This window comes from Schistocerca gregaria, chromosome 3, assembly GCF_023897955.1.
Source record: "Schistocerca gregaria isolate iqSchGreg1 chromosome 3, iqSchGreg1.2, whole genome shotgun sequence".
Taxonomy (NCBI): Eukaryota; Metazoa; Arthropoda; class Insecta; order Orthoptera; family Acrididae; genus Schistocerca; species Schistocerca gregaria.
Genome location: NC_064922.1, coordinates 882,727,612 through 882,749,020, shown reverse-complemented (window position 1 = coordinate 882,749,020; position 21,409 = coordinate 882,727,612). Strand labels below are relative to the sequence as shown.

The 21,409-nt window shown below is 40.8% G+C and overlaps 1 protein-coding gene across 1 annotated transcript in view; it reads right to left on the bottom strand.

The window, feature by feature from the left end:
* Positions 1 to 21,409, bottom strand: part of LOC126355041 (beta-1,3-glucan-binding protein-like) — a 133,058-nt gene that overhangs the window by 58,221 nt on the left and 53,428 nt on the right. The window contains exons 3-6 of the mRNA XM_050005193.1: positions 18,504 to 18,664; positions 16,935 to 17,068; positions 14,599 to 14,765; positions 6,530 to 6,775 (exon numbers count right to left, since the gene is read on the bottom strand). Coding sequence (XP_049861150.1) covers positions 6,530 to 6,775; positions 14,599 to 14,765; positions 16,935 to 17,068; positions 18,504 to 18,664 — 708 coding nt within the window. The remainder of the gene's footprint in view (positions 1 to 6,529; positions 6,776 to 14,598; positions 14,766 to 16,934; positions 17,069 to 18,503; positions 18,665 to 21,409) is intronic.

The following is a 21,409-nucleotide window of genomic DNA, read 5'->3' as shown; positions in this document are numbered from 1 at the left end:
AATTGGAAAAAATACATACAAAATGTTGTGGGGAAGACTAACCAAAGACTGCGCTTTATTGACAGGACAGTTAGAAAATATAACAGATCTAGAAAAGAGATTGCCTACACTACGCTTGTCTGTCCTTTTTTTAGAATACTACTGCACAGTGTGAGATCCTTACCAGACAGGATTGACGAAGTACATCGAAAATGTTCAAAGTAGGGCAGCACGTTTCCTATTATCACGAAATAGGAGAGTGTCACTGAAATGATACAAGATTTGGTGTGGACATCATCAAAACAAAGGCATTTTTCGTTGCAGCAGAATCTTGTCACGAAATTTCAATCACCAACTTTCTCCTCTGAATTCAAAATGTTCAAATCTGTGTGAAATCTTAACTGCTAAAGTCATCAGTCCCTAAGCTTACACACTACTTAACCTAAATTAACCTAAGGACAAACACATACACCCATGCCCGAGGGAGAACTCGAACCTCCGCCGGGACCAGCCGCAAAGTCCATGACTGCAGCGCCTATAAAGACCGCTCGGCTAATCCCGCGCGGCCCTCTGAATTCGAAAACATTTTGTTGACACTGACCTACGTAGGGAGAAACAATCACCATAATAAAGTAAGCGAAATCTGAGCTCGCACGGAAAGATATAAGTGTTCGTTTTTTCTGTGCGCTATACGAGACTGGTATTATAGAGAATTGTGAAGGTGGTTCGAAGGGCCCTCTTCCAGTCGCTTAAATGCGATTTACAGAATAGCCATGTAGATGTAGAAATGTTCAGTCAACTCCAGTGGCAGATGCTGCAAGAAAGGTGTTCGCATCACAATGTGGTTTACAGTTGAAGTTCTCAGAACGTCCATTGCTAGACAAGTCAACCTCCTACATATATCCTACAAAAAGACCATGAAGGTAAAGTTAGATTCGAGCCCAAGTGGAGGCTTACCAGCAATTGTTCTTCCTGTGAACCATTCGCAGTTGGTACAGAACAAATATGACAGTGGTGCACAAAGTATCCTCTGCCATACCCTATAAAGTGGTTATGGAACATGGGTGTAGATATGGATGTAAGAAATTTATCAAGAATGGAAATCCCATATCACGGTAATTCTCACGGTATTTTTGGTGTTATAATTGGAACCCAAGTTCAGCTGGCTAAAACTGACGATACGAACCTGAAAGCAAGAGAAAATGGCAAGGCTATGTTTTGTTTTTCCGTCATCTCTGAAAGTCTGTAACATCTTTACGGAATCACTCTGTATTGCATTGCTTCATACTATGAAAAGACAAGCACGACGAAGTGGCTGTGGGCAAAAAGTGGCTTGGAAGATGTTCTACACACAGCCATACTATCACGCTAAGAGAACTTGTAGTAGAGCCAGATGACTATCGGAATTATTTAATGATGAGCGATGAATCTTTCGACAAATCTGAGAATCGCATTACGCATTATGCAGGTAGCGAAGGTACTGTTCATATATTCGGAAGATTAAGTTCTCCACAATGCTGGAAGCAATCAATAAACTGGAAAAGAATAAGTTATTCTAGAAAATCAACGATAAGAATGCAGTGGGAACATATTCACATCTGGTGGACGAAAACTATGAAAACAAACACTCCAAACCGACGTTTCGCCTAAGTTATATCCAATGCAAATCTGTAACGCAACCATCTGTGTTACGTGCTTATAATTATGTATTGTTTATATTTTAGGACAATTAATCTGTAAAACGAAAACGCACCACATGTTGTAATGAAACCATGAAAACCATCTGAAGATGAATCGTAATGATTCGAAACCAGTAACGGTACTTTTTGAATAAAGGAACTGAAAATAAATTTGTGACTGGTTGCTGTCTCAACACCATCAACATTTTAGTATGGTTTACGAGGCAACTATATTATTGCAATGTTCTTTCGTGTTTGGTGCTTTGTTTTGACAGAATGTACCACATGTTAAGCTATACAAAAACTCCTGGGTATAAAATTGCAATATTGCATGAAGGTGGAATGCAAAAACTGTCATCCTAACAGGAAATGCATTACGAGCTTGGATACGGAACTGTACAAAGCAAGAAGCGGAACCACCATCTACATTCTGTACACAAGGAAAGATTTATTTATTTATTTTTATTCATCCAAGGAAATCTCAAGCGAATGTAATGCAGAACAATAGCTCAAAATATATAACACACAGAATACATAACACGCCTTATGAGAATAGGGTAGATGGTCTACGTGGGTAGGATATGTTACCCATTCAGAAATTGCATTTCAGTTTTGTCTGATTATGAGATCATGTTATGCCTTATGTGAGAAGAAGAAATGCCAGCACAGCCGGCCGGGACGGCCGAGCGGTTCTAGGCGCTACAGTCTGGAACCGCGCTACCGCTAAGGTCGCAGGTTCGAATCCTGCCTCGGGCATGGAGTGTGTGATGTCGTTAGGTTAGTCAGGTTTAAGTAGTTCTAAGTTCTTGGGGACTGATGACCTCAGAAGTTAAGTCCCATAGTGGTCAGAGCCATTTTGAGCCCAAATGCCAGCACATTTTAGAGCAGAAGAGCCTTATGGTTACATTCTATCAAGACTGAAGTTTATCACCTACTGCATGCTGCACTGTCATGCAAATACAGAATGATGGCTTCAGAGGAGCCACACTCAGTGCAATACAGGATCTCAGAAGCTCCACCTACTAGTGCCAAACATTACAAACAAATTGTTCATTTGGTCATGCAGAATTGAACAACCATGTCATGTACCTTGTATCAAAAAAGGGGCATGTTTGCTGCGAGACAGGTTTCCATGCAGACCGCGCAGTCACATCTGGAGCACCACAAACTGTCGTCTCAGTGGCTCGTCTTGCAACTTCCCTTGATGCTACAGTAGAGAGAGGCACACTAAGAGTCGTGCACCCTGCAGCTAGGGCCAGTTTAAGGCCGAAGTGACACAAGTCACTACTTGGGACGCCAAGCTGAGAGGGACACCACAGGTACCACAACAGTAAGATTTCTGAGCAGAACGTATCACAAATAAAGTGTCAAAGTACCCGTGAATGCTGCGTATTGTTGTATTGTCAATATTGGACATAATATACAGGAAACTTTATTTCCACTTGATAAACACAAACAGAATCAAAATCTTACAAAAGATTCCGCTTCAAACACTTTAGTTACTTCTCATTGTCATCTTGCAGAACACAGTATTTGTGAACTAGCTGGCCCTCCTTGTAACTGGAGTTAACCATAGTCTTTACCATATTTCCCAGATAAACCTGTGGAATATTGTCCCATTCCTCCTCAGAGGCCTCTATTGATCCACTGTAACATCACTGGTGGGGCAGGACGATTACACACCACTCATTTTAGCATGGCGTATGCATTCTAGATGCAGCTGAGTTCTGGAGAATATGGCGGAAATTACACCCGACTCATTCCACGCTCCACGAGGAAGGTGTTCACAAGAATTCGATGATGAGGCGAGCATTTTCGTCCATCAGCACGAATGCTACTCCAAGATGTTTACCAACAGGAGCCACAAGGCATGCAAGGATGTCATCCCCATATTTCTCATCTTCCCACACATTCGCACAAGGGTTGTACTGCAGCCACACATGACTCCACCCCGAAACATGACGGAACCACCTCGATAAAAGAGGTGGTCCATGATACAGCTATGGTGCGAACGTTGTGTCACATTGCTGCCTAGTCCAGAAAGTGGTTTTGTGTCCATCCGACATGAGCCCCTCTCTGATCCCAATTTAAAGCAGGAGCCGTAAGAGGTCTTCTGGCACATAATACCTGCTCATGGAGCCTATTTTGTATCATTTGTGTTGACACCTACATTCTTGTAGTTGCTCGGAACTGCTGCTGCAGGTGTGCAGCTTTGGGTTGAGGGTTTCTGCTTGCTGTTAAACACAGATATCAGTCATAAGCACCTGTTGCTTTTCTTCTGCAGCCACTTCCGTGACGATTCTCATCTGATCCTGTCTCTAGAAACTTGTTCCAGGTTCTAGAGACACCACTTTTATCCCATGGCACCATTCCCTATGATGTCCACTTGTCTCATTCTCTGCTCCATTAGAGTGACTATACGGAGCCACTGATCGCACGTTACTGTTGTCCGAACCATCGAGTAGCAACACGACTCTCGTAACGGCAGATACTGCATGTACTGCAATGTTTACATGTGACGCGGCTGCCATAGAGTGCCTGCGCTGCTCCTCACAGTAAAACCGTGAACTGTTTCTGCTATATACAAAGCAACGTATTGATATCATATTTATAGATCAAAACTTTCAATATTAAAGTTTCAGCAATATGCAACATTTATTTTGACCAATGTGGGAGTGGCCACTTGGAGCACCAGAGGCGTCCAAGACCAAGATTTGTATACGGTGTGTGTCACAATTAGTAGCAAGAACTGACATGGGTGAAAGCGTATGAGGGAAAAGGGGAAGGGGAGAGAGGCGCCAAATGATAAGGCACTACTGTGGGAAAATACTTACGAACTAGCCCTGCTTGAGATCAAACTGGATAAAGAAGTGGCACTATGTTGTATTTTAAGGTGAGTGCTGAGTATGTATGCAGCATTACGGTGGCCATATCTGAGTTCGGAGGCTCTCAAGAGAGAGTGAACGTTGCATGGTGGAATAGTTACCACTGGGCACACAACATGATTTCTTCTGGTTCACAGTTAGTAATTTGCGCAGCGGTTATGTATTAAGGCTTTTGGCTCTGCCCTGTCTGTGAGGTCTCCATGACATTACTTTTCAATAACAAAACTGCATGTTACCAAAGCTGTCCTGACCTACCCCAATACAGTATCGCTTATCACTATGGTCTCTAGATCTCTCACCCATTAAATACATCATAGATATGAGTTGCCGACACACTATCATGCTACCATTTGCCAGCCACTATGACTGCTGAACTCTGCCATAGAGTTAAAGCAGCATGGAATGACGTACCTGTATCTGTTATCAAAGGTCGATCCAACTTGATGCCCAGTCGGGTTAGAGCCATAGTTGCTGTCACACATAGCAGTTGTGTGTAGTACCGTATTTTACGGACTATGAGACGTGCTTTTTTCTTCGAAAAAATGCCTCTAAAATTCAGGTGCGTCTTATACACGAAATTAAGATAAAAATACCCAGTGTTCGATTTAAAATTCCCACCAGTCTTAAAAATGATCATATATTCGATGCCGCGGGAAACCTATCTATATTTGGCAACATCGGATTGAACTGGCAGCAGCAGTGCACCGATGCGACGAACGTGAGTCGCGTGGATTCATAAGTTCAACACTGTCTCTCACCCCGCCCCGCCATCACAAATAATATTCTCTAGCCTGTCATGCAACATTGCAGTCTACGGTACCAGTCAACTTGTAATGAAAGTGAATTGTGCTATCGGTAACAGTACAATATTTTTGTTAGTAGTAGCTAGTTTCACAATGGAAAAAAAAGGGTATTCATATGATGCGGACCATAGCGACCAACAGAAAAAAAAAATTCACTATAGGCGGTCTAGTAAAGAAGAAATGAAAAAATGAGAAAGATTAAATGTGCTGACAGGACTAAAATCAATGTAATTATCATTTTCAAGTGCAGAGCAATGCCAAAATCTTCTGAAATACCGTCAGATGTTGTTGTTCACGTACATAACTAGGGTTAAATGGACGAGGTTGGTATGAAATTGTGGATTAACAAAGTGTGGCAGAGAAGAAAAGATGCTTAATTGAAGAAGAGGTCTTTTATTGTGCTAGATCAGTTTAGCACTCATTTTAAAAATTCTGTGAAACAAAGAAATTGAAACAGGGAAATGCAGAGTTCACTTAAAGTGAACATGAAAAAGGAATGGAGCAAATGAAGAAAGCTTTAAAATGACCTAGAATCAAACAAGTGTGTCAGTGTAACACTCTCCATTGCAGTGAAGGCCAACTTAAATCTAATAATAAAAATTGTGAAAATGTTGTTTAAAAAAATTGCTTATAAATTAAGTTGCGTCTTATAGTCCGTAAAACACGGTAAATTCCACACGCTGCACACGCCCAAATCATCTGTCTAATCGTGTTTTCTTGTTATTACGCTGAGTATATGTAAAATTTCATTATTTCCTATCTTCCCTATTGTTGTAATTTTAATGGTTAGCTACCTATGATCGTACACACATGACCACAATAAAATGGCTGAGTAGCCGAATTTGGCCAATAATGTCAGGTACATTTCTTTATCAGAAACTGACAGCCTCAATTGATATGATGTTTGTTTGGAGGTAAACCTCTCCTGAAACAGAAGTTTCTATTAAATAAACTTTCAACTGTAGACTTCTTAAAAAGTAGTGCATGCATGCATACCTAAAAGTATCAGTTGAAATGTTCAGAAAGTGTTATCTTCAGAGAAATACAAAAAGACTCAATTTGTAGATTAAAAATAAATGGAGTTGTACCAAATTAGTTTCTCTATTTTTCCAGACCTCAAACATACTGCTACAATTTACAACACCATTTTGAAAAAAATATATATATAATTTAATTACTCTACCTTTATCCCAGATAACTCTGTAAACATGGAAGTCAGATCCAAAAGGTGTCCAGTTACTCTTCGTGTACATCTCATTCCGAATTTTTGTTTTCAGGCCAAGTCTGCAGCCTGCTTCAAGTAACGTATTGCCAAGTTGGGCCCCATCTTTTGTTAAATCTTCATTTCCTCGTGCCATTGCTATTCTGATCTGCCCTGACTGGTAGTTGAGGTGTCCGTAGTAATTTTCTTTTGGTTCAAGCCAGATCTCTGCAAAATTTAATTTATTATATTTCAGTAAGTGAAAACATTTACAAAATACCTGAGGCGCCGTCGATTCCAACACTAGCAGCGAACGCCAGTATCAACACAAAAAGCAAAGAAGAAGTGTGACTCTTGGTAAATTGTTGTTTTTGTTGTCCGGTATGCTAATGTTCTCGTGCATCATGCTATAGTGCAAAGTGTATTCTGATTCCACTTCATGTACAAGAGTTAATGAAGTGTTAAAGTGAATACTTCCTGATTTCAGCACTTGGATATCATTCTTACTCACTGTCATCAAAATTTCTGCATTTTTGATCATCAACAATGGTTTATTTTTTCGATCTCAATGAACATGCCACGTCGCTTATCGCCAAGACAATGGATACTGAAGTGCATGAGAAGCTATTAGGGCCTTTTCCCAGTTTGGACTGAATGCCCCAAGAATTGTGTAGTGCAACCTCTATATGGAACCACTAAAGTCAGAAAAAGCGAGTGTGACTATCAACTGCTTCTCGGATACTACATGGCAACATTCAGTGCAAACTTGCACTGACTTGACTGACTTATCTCAGATGGAGGGAAATCAGAGGTCTGTATCTACTCGTGCTACAGAACCCATACTCGATATCAGTACATGAAAACGACAGCTCTTCCCACTGCACTATGTGCTACACTACTGGCCATTAAAACTGCTACACCATAAGAAATGAAGATGATAAACGGGTATTCATTGGACAAACATATTGTACTAGAACTGACATGTGATAACATTTTCACGCAATTGGAGTGCATAGATCCTGAGAAATCAGTACGCAGAACAACCACCTCTGGCCGTAATAACGGCCCTGATACGCCTGGGCATTGAGTCAAACAGAGCTTCGATGGCGTGTACAGGTACAGCTGCCCATGCAGCTTCAACACGATACCACAGCTCATCAAGAGTAATGACTGGCGTATTGTGACGAGCCAGTTGCTCGGCCACCATTGACCAGACGTTTCCAATTGGTGAGAGATCTGGAAAATGTGCTGGTCAGGGCAACAGTCGAATATTTTCTGCATCCAGAAAGGCCAGTACAGGACCTGCAACGTGCGGTCGTGCATTATCCTGCTGAAATGTAGGGTTTCGCAGGGATCGAATGAAGGGTAGAGCCACAGGTCGTAACACATCTGAAATGTAATGTCCACTGTTCAAAGTGCCGTCAATACGAACAAGAGGTGACCGAGACGTGTAACCAATGGCACCCCATACCATCACGCCGGGTGATACGCTAGCACGGCGATGACGAATGCAAGCTTCCAATGTGTGTTCACCGCGATGTTGCCAAACACGGATGCGACCATCATGATGCTGTGAACAGAAACTGGATTCATCCAAAAAAAAATAACGCTTTGCCATTCGTGCACCCAGGTTCGTCGTTGTGTACACCATCGCAGGCGCTCCTGTCTGTGATGCAGCCATGGTCTCCGAGCCGATAGTCTATGCTGTTGCAAACGTCGTCGAACTGTTCGCGCAGATGGTTGTTGACTTGCAAACATCCCCAGATGTTAACTCAGGGATCGAGATGTGGCTGCACGACCCGTGACAGCCATGCGGATAAGATGCCTATCATCGCGACTGCTAGTGATACGAGGCCGTTGGGATCCAGCACGGTGTTCCGTATTACCCTCCTGAACCCAACGACTCCACATTCTGCTAACAGTAATTGGATCTCGACCAACGCGAGCAGCAATGTCGCGATACGATAAACCGCAATCGCGCCAGGCTACAATCCGACGTTTATCAAAGTCGGAAACGTGATGGTACGCATTTCTCCTCCTTACTCGAGGCATCACAACAACGTTTCACCAGGCAACGCCAGTCAACTGCTGTTTGTGTATGAGAAATCGGATGCAAACTTTCCTCATGTCAGCACTTTGTAGGTGTCGCCAACGGCACCAACCTTGTGTGCATGGCCTGAAAAGCTAATCATTTCCATATCACAGCATCTTCTTCCTGTCAGTTAAAATTTGCGTCTGTAGCACGTCATCTTCGTGGTGGAGCAATTTTAATGGCCAGTAGTGTACATTAAATCAATGAATCGGTTTTAAACATCGGCAGTGTTCGGCTGTCAAAGCCACACCAGAAGACTTCTGGAGTTGCTACCGCATGGCGGTCGATCGTCGGATTCCACTCGCGCATAACCCTGGAACAGTACCGTTTGTCCCTTAGAGACACTTTCCCAACAGTCACATTGTACAGCACACTGCTCCGAGGCTTCCACATCTCTTATCGGACCAACCACATACTTAGTTTCCGATAGTAGAATCAGTGCTCACTACCAACAACATTTTCGATGATGCTCCAAAGTGCACCGTTTCACTGTCTCACATAGATGAGCATGTACTAGGAACACTGTAGAAGGTAGGATACGCTCTCAACTATCTCGGATGCGAAATGGAGTGCCCTGTACATGTGTAATTGCTATGGATTGTGAAGTACTATTATAAACCAATATCGTTGTGATAAATCATTTAATTATTTTGGATGTTATTGTGTTATTCTGATATAACACTATTTCTGAAAACTATGGGGCCCTCAATTCCAGAACCATCCCTGGTCGATAGCCAGTACCCAAAATTAAAGACTTTTCCCATTCACCATTGGATACCCCCGTTTTCAGGATAACAGATTGCAAGAATGTGTACCTGCATACAACAACGGCAGTAGAGGGCACTCCTAAAACTGTTATCATTATGCCCTTTCGGGTTATTTGAATTTCTATACATGCCATTCAGACTTAAAGATGGGGCTCAAATGTGGCAGAGATTAATTAACTCCATGCTGCTCAACTCCCATTTTGCTTTCCACACCTAGATGATGTTCTCGTTTTTCCTTCTACACCACTTGAGCACAAAGATCATCTTAAACAGTTTTGTAACAGCCTGGAACAGTTACAACATCAGGAAGCAACATTTCTAGATCAGAGAGAATCAAACCAGTAGAGCAAAGGATTGAATTAATTCAGCTAACATCTAGGCCTTCAACTTACAAGGAACTTCGCAAAGTTTGGTGCATGATCAGTGTCTGCTGCTGTCACATTCCACCAGCGGCAGCTATCCGAGCACCGCTCACCTACGCCCTTTCCAGTATGAGCATTACGGGAAACCAAACTGTTTCGTGATCGGAGGATATGTTACGAGCTTTTCAACCTATCAAATGGTCATTACTGGAAGCAGTGATATTGCCTCACCCATCGCCATCGGCCCACCTGTCTATCGCTGCTGACATTAGTGACACAACAATCAGCGCAGTTTTACAACAAACACTGAATGGAATCCGACAACCACTAGGTATTTTCTTTCGCAAGTTAAGGGTATACGGAATGAGTTTTTCGATGAAAAAATCGATTTTTGGGTAAATGCATTTTCGAAAAATTTAGACTTTCCCGTTTGATACCATGTATAAAATATTTGGATGACGTGAATAGAACTATTTTAAATAATTTTTTAAAATAATTTCGACACACCATGTTCCGCACCTTGTATATGAGACGCGAAATATACTTGATATAGACAGCCTTGCCAGAGATATAACTGAGCACAAGAGTGTTAGCTTTTCTGTTGGCTACAGTGCTAGACAGTTGACAATAGATTCTGCACCATTTGTATTGTTTCCTTTGTGAGTACATCCATGTCATTGTTGTGAAAGTCGTATGTGGAGAAGTCATTGAGTTTTCTTTCCTTCAACATGCCAAGACCTAGTCTGAAGGTATTTAGAAAGCGTGTACATTGGCGCAAGAAAGTAAAGTGTACTAAAAATTCGTCTGATTCATCTTCATCAGTATCTGATGTCCCAGTAGCGACTAACCTCAACACTGATAGTTATACATTGAGTGATGCTGCTGCCACTACACCGGAAAGTGCTTCAAGAAGAAAAGTAGCTGGAATTGAAGAAGAATACAAGAAACTAAATGCTGGAACTACAAAATATGAGGTAATTAACGTCTCTTTATTATCAGACGTTTTGGAGAACAATGTGTGCTGCAAACAATGTGGAAAATGTGGTGTTTCATTGAAAACCAACTTTTATGTAGGACTTGCTTGTGAATTAGAGTTGATGTGCAGTTATTGCAAACACAGTGTTACTTTCTTCAATTCCTCACATGTTACTGCAGATACAGGTCAACTATACGATATAAACATTAGACTGGTTGATGGATTACGGTGTATAGGAAAGGGCAGGGCTGCAGGTGCCATGTTGTGTGGTGTGATGAACCTCCCTCCTCCACCTTCAAAATTTAACAAACACATAATTGCAATAGGCTCTGCTGTAGAAGATGTGGCACAGGAAAACATGAAAGATGCTGTTGAGGAAGCAGTTGTTGAAAATAATAATAGCAGAGACTTGTCCATAGCTTTTGATGGAAGCTGTCAGAAGAGAGGCCACACATCTCTGAATGGTGTAGTAACAGCTACAAGTGTGGACACTGGTAAGGTAGTTGATGTGGCAATACTTTCCAAGCATTGCAGATGCAAGGAGAAAATGAAAACTAAACATGAAGAGGAGTGCATGGCAAATTACTATGGGCAAGCGGTGGTATGGAAGTTGCTGGTGTAAGAAGTATTTATCAACGCTCAGTAAAATGGTACAACGTTAGATACATAAATTATCTTGGAGATGGTGACTCAAAGACTTTCAAAGAAATTGAGGAACTGAGACCCTATGGTAACGATGTGAAAATTTCCAAACTGGAGTGTGTTGGCCATGTTCAGAAAAGGATGGGATCAAGACTTCGATGGCTCAAGGCTAGCATGAAAGGCAAGAAATTGAGCGATGGAAAAACTTTAGATGGGGAAAATAGACTGACAGATGCTACAATAGATCATATTCAGAAGTGCTATGGTCTAGCAATAAGACAGAATACAGCAGATGCAGAATTAATGAGAAGAGCAGTCTGGGCTCTGTTTTTTCATACAGCTTCAAACAATGAGAATCCCAAACATGGGCTAGGTCTAAAAGGAGACGATAGTTGGTGCAAGTACAACAGAGGCAAGATAACTAAGAAACAATACAATCACCCTCATCACCTACCACCTGCCATAATGGATGACATAAAACCAATATTCCGAGGCCTCGCAGATATTAGTTTACTAAAGAAATGTCTTCATGGCCGGACTCAAAATCCAAATGAGTGTGTGAACCATGTGATATGGAATAGACTACCTAAAACTGTGTTTGTGGGTATAAACACACTTCACTTTGGCGTTTATGATGCTGTTTCATTATTCAATCAGGGCAATATAACAAAGTGCATAGTTCTGCAGAAGTTGGGGCTCTGTGTAGGACTACGAACTGCCGCAGCTATGCTTTGTTTGGACAAGGAACGGCTCAGGTCTTCAGATAATGCCATAAAAGTATATTCAAAGATGGCTAGACAGCATAGCAGAGCCATCAAGTGGAAGCTGTTGAACGATTCTGATGATACAAGCCATGGAGCAGGCTTGTACTGAAGTAAAAACTTTGAAGCTAATTTCCCGTAACTTCAGTTTTTTTGTGTATAAGGTACATTTTCTCAGGGCCTATTTATAGTAGAAAGATGAGCTTTTCTGTAGTTGTTCCTTAAGACCTTCTAATATATCTGAATTAAAAGATATGTGGAATTATTTTGTATTAATGGATGTAAATTTTAAAATACTTGTTAAGATGTATAACTTTTTTTTAACATTTAGAAAAAATAAAATAACTGAAAAACTATACATTATTTTTTTCAAAATTAATAATTCAGCGTAAAAGCAGAACATATCTCTGCGTTCTGCGAAAAAATCAAGAGTATCGTCCAAATAACAAATGAGAAAATGTTCATAACTTTTAACTCAATTTAACATTGTAAGCATTGGGCGTTCCATATACCCTTGAAAAGACCCCAACAGTTGTAGTCGGCACACTATGACGAATTACTAGCATTTTACGAGGTGGTGATGATGTACTTCAGGAAAACATCGAGGGCTGACCGCTCACACTGTTCATGGATCACTATTCGTTGATCCGTGTCATCCAAAACTAGTAGGGATGTTTCTCCCCGCCACTTCTTATGTTTCGATTTTATTGCTCAATTTTCAATGAATTCCCACATTCGAAACGGCAGAAACTTTAGTATTAAATTATTAAATCTGCCCTCAGCATGCTCATTGACTTCAACAATTTGGTTGCAGCACAAGACAAACACATTAAGATACCTAACTCTATAGTACAGTTATGATGTGGTACATCACAGGGTGGACTATGACCTTTGGTCCCAATGTCATTCAAGAAAATTATCTTTGTCAGCTTACACAATCCTTCGCATCCATTTGTTCGCCCTACCACGAGACAGATTATGGAACACTATCTGATCTGGAAATAAGACAAACAGCAGGAAATGGTCACACACCTACATTACGTGTCAGCACAACAAAACACAGCACGCATTTCCACTGAAAGCCATCTTTAAAGTACTATAAGGGCATTTTCCGCATATTCATCTAGATTTAGTCGGATCTTTGCCAGAATTCAACGGCTATAAATACATCCTATCGGCCATCAGCTGTACATTTGTTGTGCAGAGGCCACTACAATAGACTATATAAAACAGACATCTATAGGCTTGTTGATATCTCACTTTAGTTGCCCTGTGGGCATTACTACAGACCACAGATGCCAATCTTAGCCACTACTTCATGCAGAGCTGTTCCATGCAATACTCTCATACAACTTCTTACCACCCGTAAATCAATGGTTGTATGGTAAGATGGAACTCTTTGATTCATCACAAAGCACAATGGACTGACGCATCACCATGGGTATTGCTGGGTGTACACACTGCATGCAAGGATGACCTCAAGGCCCCCCGTGCAGAGGTTTCATATGGAGCACGCCATACATAGCTGTCAGATTTCGTCTTACTTTCACCACCAGTGCCTTTTTAGACTTAGTATCCTTGGTGCATAAAGTTAAATGGCTCGTCGCTAGCATCCATCCCTTCCACTCTCTTCAGCGTAGCTTAAGGCCAGCTTTTCTGTGCAGAGCATTAAGAGACTGAATTCACATCATACTAATGATGACACAGTTCTGTATTCCAGGCTCTAAAAGGTCTTCAGATGTGAGGAACAGACATTTTCAATCCTACTGAAAGACAAATTATCGACATTTTCGGTCGCGTGCCTCAGATCTTCTTGGGAGCTGGATGGAAACAATGACGTTTATCTTTATTTCTGCTCGACAGAAACTGCAACTGATTCCAACATTCTATTGAGGAACTTTACGCTGACAGTGCTGCTTCAACAGCAGAATTCGACCTCTACCAACCAGCCCCAAACATCGAGACCAAGTATCCTGCTTCGGCAGACCTCTGCACCCACCAGCATTTCTACGTGACTCCATCCCTGAATAGGACCTTCTTCCTACTCACTCCGCACTGGAGGCGATGAGGGGGAGGGAGGGAGTCTGTTTCGGTTCAACTCCTGACTTCGACAGCAGCCACCAGTATCAACAAACATAAACAAATACAAGTGTGTTTCTTTGTCAATTATTGTCTCCGTTGTCAAGTCCTATAGTGTGCTCGTGTCTCTTGCTATGGTGTAAAGTGCCCTCTGATTACACTGTGTGAACAAGAGTTAATAAGGTGTTGAAGTGTATAATTCGTGGCTTCAGTACTTGAAGATCATTCGCTATCACCATCACCCAAATTCCTACATATTAGTATACAAGGGTGCTTCCTCTAATGTAAGACAAACTGTAACCAAATAACAATGAATATTGCACTTATTGCACTAATGCAAAAAAATCCGATGCAGATTTTGTACTAACTTACCAGGGAAAATCCAGTCACCCATAGGTAACTTAGCACGGATTTCTATAACACCATAGGCAAATGAGAATGAGTACTTTGTGTGTAGTTTGGCTGACTGGACTGGTGGCAGGATTGACCAGGCAGCAGCTGTTTTGTCGCACTCAGCACTGTTTGGCAGGCCTGTGCACCTGAAAAAGCCAATCATTTGAAAATTTAGTAAGTAGCCATGGTCGAGGTTCAGATTACGGTGACTCTTTGTTCATTGTCTGATATTAAAGGAAACTATACAAATTTTGTAATGAGAACTTGAGTACCAGCTAAGAACGGTGTCATCTTGATGTTTTTTTTATATTTTACTGACAAGGGAACCTCCCCATCGCACCCCCCTCGGATTTAGTTATAAGTTGGCACAGTGGATAGGCATCGAAAAACTGAACACAGATCAATTGAGAAAACAGGAAGAAGTTGTGTGGAACTATATAAAAATAAGCAAAATATACAAACTGAGTAGTCCATGCGCAACATATGCAACATCAAGGATAATGCGAGATCAGGAGCGCCGTGGTCCCGTGGTTAGCGAGAGCAGCTGTGGAGCGAGAGGTCCTTGGTTCAAGTCTTCCCTCGAGTGAGAAGTTCACTTTTTTTTATTTTCGCAATGTTATGACCTGTCCGTTCCTTCATTGACGTCTCTGTTCACTGTAATAAGTTTAGTGTCTGTGTTTTGCGACCGCACCGCAAAACCGTGCGATTAGTAGACGAAAGGACGTGCCTCTCCAATGAGAACCGAAAACTGAACATAGGTCATAGGTCAACCGATTCCCCCACAGGAAAACGCGTCTGACATATTCTATACGACACTGGTGACGGCATGTGCGTCACACGACAGGAATATGTTGTCGACCCACCTAACTTGTACACTTGGCGAATGGTCTAGTAAGGTCATCCGAAGACCAGTATCAGTAGCAAAGCGATTTAGAAAAGATTGCTGTATGGTGTGTCAGGTGGCAGTTGACGCTAAATAACGAAAAGTGTGAGATGATCCACATGAGTTCCAAAAGAAATCCGTTGGAATTCGATTACTCGATAAGTAGTACAATTCTCAAGGCTGTCAATTCAACTAAGTACCTGGGTGTTAAAATTACGAACAACTTAAGTTGGAAGGACCACATAGATAATATTGTCGGGAAGGCGAGCCAAAGGTTGCGTTTCATTGGCAGGACACTTAGAAGATGCAACAAGTCCACTAAAGAGACAGCTTACACTACACTCGTTCGTCCTCTGTTGGAATATTGCTGCGCAGTGTGGGATCCTTACCAGGTGGGATTGACGGAAGACATCGAAAGGGTGCAAAAAAGGGCAGCTCGTTGTGTATTATCACGTTATAGAGCAGAGAGCGTGGCAGATATGATACACGAGTTAGGATGGAAGTCATTACAGCATAGACGTTTTTCGTCGCGGCGAGACCTTTTTTCGAAATTTCAGTCACCAACTTTCTCTTCCGAATGCGAAAATATTTTGTTGAGCACAACGTACATAGGTAGGAATGATCATCAAAATAAAATAAGAGAAATCAGAGCTCGAACAGAAAGGTTTAGGTGTTCGTTTTTCCCGCTCGCTGTTCGGGAGTGGAATAGTAGAGAGATAGTATGATTGTGGTTCGATGAACCCTCTGCCAAGGACTTAAATGTGAATTGCAGAGTAGTCATGTAGATGTAGATGAAGATTCTTCTACCTTGCCCGATTTAGGTTTTCTTGTGGATGTGATAATCACTCCCGAAAAAGTGATGAAAACATAAGAGTTTGTCACATAAACTGCAACAAATGAATGCAACAGTTTCACAGTTGCACAGTTTTCCCCGTGCTCTGTCAATGTTTTGTTTCGATGTTTGTTTAAGTGTAGCGTCCGCATACTACTGCGCAGTTACCTCTCATCGGACGGACAGGTAATACTTGTATTTTGTCTAAAACTGACAATTGTCTGAAAATAAAAAATTAAACTTATCACTGTAGGGAAGACTTGAACCACGAGACCACGGCGCTCCTGAGCTCACACTCTTCTTGATGTTGCATATGTTACGCATGGACTAATCAGTTTGTATATTTTGCTTATTTTTTCATAGTTCCACATAACTTCTTCCTGTTTTCTCGATTGATCTGTGTTCAGTTCTTCAAGGCCTATCCACTGTGCCAACTTATAACTAAATCTGAGGGGGGTACAATTGGGTGTTTCCCTTGTGAGGGAACATCAAGCAGAAAAATAATGTGCATGTTTATTGCTGAACAAGGATGTACAAGAGAATCCAAACACATTAGAGCACATACCTACTAAAAGCAATGCATGTAAACCATGAACGTACCTTGGAACAGAAATATGTCCATAGTAAATGTAATCACTGTCATCTGGAGACAGCAGTGTTGGAGTAATAACCAACTTATCATCTTTCACAACAGAGTTCTCTGGGTTCTCTGTATACAGTACAAACTGGTAATCCTATCAACAGAAGTGGATGAAAGTAGTATATGTTAAATTTTACAATCATAATTAAATACCAGCTACAAATAGTTGACAGTGTTGTGAGACAGATACGAAAACTCCACCCACGAGGTGTTGAAACGGGTAGAAACTCATCATTCAAACACACATTTTCTAACACAAATTATAGCTCAGTATCCAGATTTCAGAACTGAAATGTTTGTTTACAACAAGACAGTAAAGTTTAGTAAATACGGAAAATAAATAGTACGATACAGACACTGTTATAGGGACAAACTGTTGGTTCAGACTTTGTCTCAGATATAATTCATTCAGATGTACCAACTAGAAATTCACTTGAGGAAACTGTATGATAACAAGGAGGTAGTCTGGGTGGAAGTATTTACGTGCAAGTAAGTAAATTTATCTAAAATTATTGTGAATAGGCCCATACAAAACTAAGAAAACTAAGAAGAAACTGCAAAAGTAACAAAAGATATTACAACTAGAAGCTGAGCACCTATCCTTAGTATAGAGGTATCAATGACGACTGCGTTGTCTGAACTCACACTGAAAAACTCCTCCGTTTTCTGAAACAGCTTAACGCTTTTCCCAACTCAAATTTTTCCACGTCCAAAGTCAGATTTCTGGACACAGAGCTCATATCACTTTCAAACCATAGACCACATGAAACCCACTGGTAAGGCACAATACTTCCACTTTGGCATGTGTCACCAGTTTCATATCAAATACTTCACTCCTTGCAGCTTACACATCCATAGTTAACATATCTAATCCAACACCAAACCACTCAACTCCTATCTCATTCTTCCTGAACTTTTTCCCGCCACCACCTCACAGATCTTGTACTGTACTCTTCAATTCATTTCTTATTTGTATTTTTCTTAATTCATCGTCACTTCTCACGCTGTAATATTGTCATCTATGAAATCAAGTTGCCCCAGTGCTTACCAAACTATTATGCTTGACCTCTGCCCTCTCTGACACTGACAGCTTTATCTTTGAAGCTTTCATCTCTGTCTTCCGTTATCTTCATAACACACACACACACACACACACACACACACACACACACACACGTGTGTGCGGGAAAAGACACAGAGAGAGAGAGAGAGAGAGAGATGGGAGGAGGAGAATGAGAGATATCAGTATGTGCATTTTGGGTGACAAATGTGCAGCACCTCAAAAGCTAGTGAAATGTTCTGATACATTATATTTTATTCACTCTTGTTTACTGTTTTCACTCCAGAAATTATATTGACACTTATCAAGACACACACACACACACACACACACACACACATACACACAGACAATTATTATGTGTTTCAGCAGCTGTTACGTGCATGTTCTTCATCTATTATGAATATGAAAACGTTCTATAGTGAACGGGAAAAGAAAAACTTTTCAAATATCTACAGACACAACTTACTGGCCTTCCTGCTAGCTGGACAGTATACTGCCACTTGCTCTGATTGAATATGGAGAAACTGTCTTCAAATATTAGTTGTCCCTTACAGGCAGGCTTTCCATTAACTGTTGTGATGGTGGGCTCGCATGTTTGTAGATTTCCACTTCCAGGCTCAACCAGCTCTGTTTAAGGAAAAACCCTTGGCTAAGTGCTTTAAATACAGATACAACCATTACTGCGTTAGTTTATATGCTCATTTTTGCAAGATCGTTGAACTAGAAATATATATTGCAAAACTCAAACAAGTCTAAACATATTATTAACACTGCAGAAAAATGTTCTCACAATTATTTGTGGAGTCAAACCCAGAGAGTCATGTTGCGTTGTTCACTGCATTCAGTGTGCTTAGCATTGTAAATGTATTTATATTAGAATCTGTAAATCTATTGTTTGCTAAAACAATTAAATCAAATTAAAACTGTGACATACACCAGTAAAATACCAGAATGAAATTAAAATGGCAATTAACTAGCCATATGACAGCATTATAGGGAAAAAATGCATTGGATGTTGCTCTGAATCTACCCAATGCCCCACTTAGAAATATCTCAGTAGTTCCTACTGTCAAACTGAGAAAACAATCTTATGCAAATATTGACCCAAAATACATTTTAATCAATACAAAAGTCTACTGTCTTCATGCAAAATAAATAAAAATTTCTGCAGAATCTATACATGTGTAGGAATTTACAGCCACTTTCTTTATGCAGGTATTTCTGTTTGGTATTATTAACTACTTAAAAAGAATGTACACAGTGACGGAGGACTTGTATACTAGTATTAATAAAAGCAAAATGTATTGAAACCTACAAGTAGCATGAAATGGGAGGGGGAGAAAAATCTGTGGTACTACGTTAGCAACACAGCTCATATTTTGGAAGCCACCATCTTGGATGCAACTTTTAATTTTCGAATGGAAAGAGAGTCGTGTGAGATATCAAACAGACAGCAAATTTAACAAGATAAACAATGGTGTCCTTAATTTAGGCATAGCTTTATTCTTCCTTGTGTTACATCACATTTGTACAGAACGAGACAAATGCTGGTGGTAAAACACTGGAGATATAAGATGTACTCGACCTGTTCTCCAGCATGTCGTAAGGTTGCTGAAGTGTAATTGACGCATTCCTCATGGACTTCAACCAACACATGTAATTTACCAGAATGCAAGCACAAGGATCAACAAGTCATTATCTGAGGCGTGCGGTGTTTCTGATCTTCATCGCATACAGCATATCATCAGCGTATTTTGCTAAAAGACAGTGTAGTACATGGCTGAACATACAAGATTTCTGCACTGAATTCTAGATCTTGAACTTTCTCCAAGCAGGTTCTTAAGAAATGTATGGTATATTGCTTCGAGTTTTTCTAGGTAGGATTTTCCAACATTTCTGTTGAAGCCCAGTGGTTGCCTACCGCCAACCAGTGGGTGTTACAAGTTTCATGGTGAGCAATAGCCTGTAGGGGTTTTAAAAACATTTTCATTATTTTTTCATGTGCTTTTACCATTAAGTAAGTAACTATTATGATTGTTGTTGTTGTGGTCTTCAGTACAAAGACTGGTTCGATGCAGCTCTCCATGCCACTCTATCTTGTGCAAGCCTCTTCATCTCTGAGTAACTATTGCAACTTACATTCTTTTCAGTCTGCTTAGTGTATTCATCTCTAGGTCTCTCTCTACGATTTTTACCCTCCACGCTTCCCTACAATACTAAATTGGTGACCCCTTGGTGCCTCACAATCTGTCCTACCAACCGGTCCCTTCTTCTAGTCAAGTTGTGCCACTAATTCCTCTTCTCCCCAGTTCTGTTCAGTATCTCCCCATAAGTTAAGTGATCTACCCATCTAATCTTCAGCATTTTTCTGTAGCAACACATTTAAAAAGCTTCTCTTTCTTCCTGTCTAAACTGTTCACAGTCTGTGTTTCACTTCCATACATAGCTACACTCCATACAAATACTTCCAGAAAAGCGTTTCTGCCACTTAAATCTATACTCGATGTTAACAAATTTCTCTTCTCCAGAAACACTTTCCTTACCATTGCCAGTCTGCATTTTATATCTTCTCTACTTCGACCATCAACAATGCCCAAATATCAAAACTCATCTACTGCTTCAAGTGTCTCATTTCCTAATCTAATTCCCTCAGCGTCGCCTGATCAAATTCAACTACATTCCATTAACGTCGTTTTGCTTTTGTTGATGTTCATCTTATATCCTCCTTTGAAGACACTGTCCATTCCGTTCAATTGCTCTTCCAAGTCCTTTGCTGCTCTCACAGAATTGCAATGTCATCGGCTAACGTCAAGGTCTTTACATCTTCTCACTGGACTTTAATTCCTACTCCAAATTTTTCTTCTCTTCCCTTTATTGTTTGCTCAATATACCGACTGAATAACATCGGGGATGGGCTACGAACCTGTCTCACTCCCTTCTCAACCAATGATTCCCTCTCGTGGCACTCGAATCTTATAACTGCCATCTGGTTTCTGTACAAACTATATATAGCCTTTCATTCCCTGTATTTTATGCCTGCCACCTTCCGAATTTGAAAGAGTATATTTCAATCGACATTGTCAAAAATTTTCTCTAACTCTACAAATACTATAAACGTAGGTTTGCCTTTCCTCAACCTACCTTCTAAGATAAGTCGTATGGACAGTATTGCCTCACCCGTTCTTAGGTTCCTACGGAATCCAAACTGATCTTCCCCCAGGTCAGCTTCTACCAGTTTTGCCATTCGTCTCTAAAGAACTCATGTTAGTATTTTGCAACTATGAGTTATAAAACTGATAGTTCGGTAATTTTCAAAACCTGTGAGCACCAGCTTGCTTTGGAGTTGGAATTATTAAATTCTTCTTGGAGCCT